Source organism: Chiloscyllium plagiosum, chromosome 19, assembly GCF_004010195.1.
Source record: "Chiloscyllium plagiosum isolate BGI_BamShark_2017 chromosome 19, ASM401019v2, whole genome shotgun sequence".
NCBI lineage: Eukaryota > Metazoa > Chordata > Chondrichthyes > Orectolobiformes > Hemiscylliidae > Chiloscyllium > Chiloscyllium plagiosum.
Genome location: NC_057728.1, coordinates 1,387,950 through 1,392,647, shown reverse-complemented (window position 1 = coordinate 1,392,647; position 4,698 = coordinate 1,387,950). Strand labels below are relative to the sequence as shown.

The 4,698-nt window shown below is 48.2% G+C and overlaps 1 protein-coding gene across 1 annotated transcript in view; it reads right to left on the bottom strand.

The window, feature by feature from the left end:
* Nucleotides 1-2,913: 2,913 nt before the first annotated feature.
* The window catches only part of nwd1 (NACHT and WD repeat domain containing 1), a 61,277-nt gene continuing 59,492 nt past the window's right edge, over nt 2,914-4,698 (bottom strand). The window contains exons 20-21 of the mRNA XM_043708862.1: nt 4,051-4,299; nt 2,914-3,008 (exon numbers count right to left, since the gene is read on the bottom strand). Coding sequence (XP_043564797.1) covers nt 2,914-3,008; nt 4,051-4,299 — 344 coding nt within the window. The remainder of the gene's footprint in view (nt 3,009-4,050; nt 4,300-4,698) is intronic.

Genomic DNA, 4,698 nt, shown 5'->3' with positions numbered 1-4,698 from the left:
CGCCCCTCTCCACTCCATCTCCCCCTCCTCCCCTGTCTCCCCCCTCGCCCCTGACTCCCTTTCTCCTCCCCCTTAAGTTGTTACATGAAGCGATTGGACCTGCAACAATATTCATTGAATGATTAAAAAAAACCATCCCTAACTTCAGACTGGCCTGTTGCTTTGTTTCTCTACCTACTTCTGCAGTGATGCGGTGGATTATTCAGTAAAAGCTGTGGACAGTCTTCAGGACTGTTGAGCAGATTGTTAAAGGATGAGGAGGTGGGCTCATATGGATGATGACGCCGTTGAGATGGAGGTCTCCGTTATCCCAGTGCTCAGCGTATGCCCATCTTTGACTCTTTGAGAGGGGACAGAAGGTTTCGCACTGATTGACAGTATCAAGAGTTTGAGCATTGAAAGAAGAGCAAAGATCTTTGATCATTTCCAGTGTGCAGATGCATTGGAAATTTGAGGATAAGAGGAGGAAGCAAGATCAGTGCTGGGTCCACTACTTTTTTTCATTTATGTAAATGATTTGGATATGAGCATAAGAGGTATACTTAGTAAGTTTGCAGATGACACCAAAATTGGAGGTGTAGTGGAAAGCAAAGAAGGTTACCTCAGATTACAACAGGATCTGGACCAGACGGGCCAATGGGCTGAGAAGTGGCAGATGGAGTTTAATTCAGATAAATGCGAGGTGCTGCATTTTGGGAAAGCAAATCTGAGCAGGACTTATACACTTAATGGTAAGGCCTGGGAAGTGGTGCTGAACAAATAGACCTTGAAGTGCAGGTTAATAGCTCCTTGAAAGTGGAGTCGCAGGTAGATAGGATAGTGAAAAGGGCATTTGGTATGCTTTCCTCTATTGGTCAGTGTATTGAACACAGGAGTTGGGAGGTTGTGTTGCAGCTGTACAAGATGTTGGATAGGCCACTTTTGGAATATTGTGTGAAAGATGTTGCGAAACTTGAAAAGGTTCAGAAAAGAGTTACAAGGATGTTGCCAGGGTTGGAGGATTTGAGCTACAGGGAGAGGCTGAATAGGCTGGGGCTGTTTTCCCTGGAGTGTCAGAGGCTGAGGGGTGACCTTTATAGAGGTTTAGAAAATCATGAGGGACATGGATAGGGTAAATAGACAAGATCTTTTCCTTGGGGTGGGGGAGTCTGTAACTAGAGGGCATAGGTTTAGGGTGAGAGGGGAAAAATATAAAAGAGACCTAAGGGGCAACTTTTTCACGTAGAGTGTGGTGCGTGTATAGAATGAGCTGCCAGAGGAAGTGGTGGAGGCTGGTGCAATTAGAATTTAAAAAGCATTTGGATGGGTATATGAATAGAAAGGGTATGGAGGGATATGGGCCAGGTGCTGGCAGTGGGACTAGATTGGGTTGGGATATCTGATCGGTATGGACAGGTTAGACCAAAGGGTCTGTTTCCATGCTGTACACCTCTATATTTGATTCTATAATTGTTTCCTTAACAGCCATCCCAGGGAAAGGAGTTTGTTGTCAGGAGAAAGTAAACAAGGTTCAAAGACACTGGGGAGTGGGCAAAAACATGGCAACTGGGATACAATGTGGGGCCACCTCCACTTTGGGAGGAGGAATGCTGTTGTAGGAATACTGAGAGATTGGTTGATGTCTGAAGGTGTCCTGATGTCTAGAGTCACTGAAAGCTAGCATGCAAGGCCAGTGAGAAACTGGGAAAGCAAATGTTATTGGCCTTCAGCACAACATGAGTTCCAATGTCTTGCTGCTGTTGAATGAAGCTGGACTCGGACAAAGTGTACACATTTTTGCCTCCTTATGTCAGGATTGAATACTCACCCATAGAGGGGGTACGATGGAGCGGGTCACCGAATTAATTCCTATCGCAGATGAGACCCAAGCAGAGCAGGCCCGGTCAGAATATAGCACACTTCAGAACCAAAAGGGATAGGATGGCTGGGATTAGGACACAGGGAGTGTAAGTGTTTGTGGGAGAGCCACAGTATTACGTTGTTCTGTCCCTGCTCCACTAATAAGTGGTAGGAATGTGCCGAACACCCACTATTGTCCAAAAACCAAAAGGAGAGGGAAATCAGTGAAAGGGTGACTTTCACCTTTATTTCTTTGTTCACATATTTATTCACACAGGACAAAGTGAGGTCTGCAGATGCTGGAGATCAGAGATGGAAATGTGTTGCTGGAAAAGCGCAGCAGGTCAGGCAGCATCTAGGGAACAGGAGAATCGACGTTTCGGGCATTAGCCCTTCTTCAGGAGGGCTAATGCCCGAAACGTCGATTCTCCTGTTCCCTAGATGCTGCCTGACCTGCTGCGCTTTTCCAGCAACACATTTCCATCTCTATTTATTCACACAAACATGGGAGGTGGACCCATGAAGAAAGAAGCAGACAGTGCAAATTTTGACCACAAAAATAAGGTTTCTATGCCAATTTTACAGGAAACAAACTTCCAATCCACTAAAAATAATAATCGCAAATATAAAGTTACACCTTTAGTCATTCATATCACCACCTGACTCTGATTATACATATTATAATCCTATCCCAGCTAACACGCGGTTACAGTATATTATCAGATTGTTCACATCTCTGTAAACACATACTGAAAATGATACATGGCTTACAGAAAACCCACATTGCTTCTTTATCCCCTATCAAGTGAGGATCAGTTTTCTGATGTGATCTTGGCGGCGCATGTTTGATGGGGTGAGATTTGAACTCACTCAAACCCTGTTCACCCACACACCATTAAAATGGAAGTCCAGGAGAGAGCAGATAAGAGGGCAGTGGAGTTGGGTAGAGGGCAATCCAATCACTAGCTCTCAATAAATATGTATCAGCTCATGTTGTCCCGGCTGTAGCAAAAGGCCACCTGTTTGACAAAGGCCAACTGCGATGCCCCTTGTTGTTAAATAGCCTCAAATAAGTCAGATAACAATGGAGCTGGTTGTCTTTGCTATTGGGCTGCTTCTCTCCATTTGAGGATGACGTGTACTCAGGGTTGTGAGTTTCTGCTGTACAACTTTGTGAATGAAAGGGCAAGTCTTTAACAACAGGACTTGAGGCACAGCAGTTCCCACAAGGTAGTGAAATCCTAGCTGGTGCAGGACGTTTACTTGCCTCCACTCCACCCATCATTAACACATCAAGATTCAAACTTGATGCAAATTGTTCCTCCCAGTCATTAAAGTCAATATTGCAATGCTTCAGTGAGACACTCAGAGAGCCTTTGTAGTTGGCACAATTCCTGGGCTGCTAACTATCGAGCTGCAGGGTTCTCTGGGAATTGGCCAGAGCTGGGAGTCTCAATCACAGATCCTGGGCTAAGCCAGGAGAGTGAGAGCTGCTGCTCGCCAGTGAAATCCAGTCTAGATGGGACCCTGAGAGGATGCTGTGCATCTCATACTCAACAGGACTGGAGTGAAGCTCCCTCGTTTCACCAGTAGCATCATTCCCTGCACCAGCCCAGACCCTCCACCAGCAGGAACTATACCCAACAGAGTGGCTGCTGTGATAGGGTGCACTGCTACAGGGACTCGGCTGTCACATGGTCAGGGGAGGGAGATAGTGGGTTACCCCAACAGGGGGGAGCGAGAGAGAGGAGGGAGAAGGAGAGAGTGTGTCAGTTCATTCAGGAGTGTGAGAGAGAGAGAGAGAGAGAGACAGCCCCTTCAGGGGAGAGGGAAAGAGATCCCCTCAGAAGGAGAGAGAGAGAGACGGATAGTGTCAGTCCCCTCAGAAGGAGAGAGAGAGAGAGAAAGTCAATGCCCTTCAGTGGGAAGCAGTCACCTAAAGAGTCTCAATGATTTCTTGTGGCCGATGTCATGACTGGCCTTGTTTATGGACACGCAGCTGCAGGTGAACCAGTTTCTAACAGCCAGGGAGAGGTGAACGTACCGGGATGGTTTGCCCCTCCACCTTGCAGTGAGTAAGGTGTTGCGAGCTGATTTACTGGGGATCAGTGAGTCACTCGGAGCTGCTAGCTAGTGGTCCCTCTGCTCAGAGCAGGCAGCAGAGTGCAGACGGCCTGCTGTTCTGTAGGAAGCCTCTGGTTTGCCCTTTACCTGGGCTCTTCCTGCTGCCGTTCCGAGGTCCAGTGCTGAAGACCCTCCTGGTACCTTGCCCATGTCTGACCTGCACACAGCAGCTCGCCCGGATGTTTCTGAGAGGGTTGTAATTGGCATCAGGAACCGGTGGGCAAGTGAAGCTCTCTCGGACGAGGTAGCCCAGCCTCGTGCTGGCCAAGAGTCCAGTGGAGGATGGCACAATGTTGGTCACCTCCGCATACACGTACTGTACCACTAAAAGGCAACCTGTATGAGGAAGAGGAGTCTCTGTGAATGATTGCGTGGCTATCCCAGCCTGGTTTCAGCTCAAAGTACAGGCCCGGCGCTTGGCTTACCAGGCTTTGACGGGTTGGTGCACAAGTTGTGAAGAAATGTTTATTCTCACAACCAGGAACTGTATTCGGCACCAATGGGTTAGTGCCCACATGGTGGGAATGTGGATGTGTTAACCATCTGCCTCAGGGAAGGCGTGGCTCATGGGAACTTACAGCTCTCTAGGCTCACCAGAGAGCAGTGAGAATTATACCCTCCCCCTGACCCTGACTCTCCCTGCCCCATCTCCTGACCCCCTCTCCCCGCTGCCATGTCTCACCATCCCCAGCTGCCCACCTTCCCCTGACCATCCCCCATCCCATCCCCTCACCT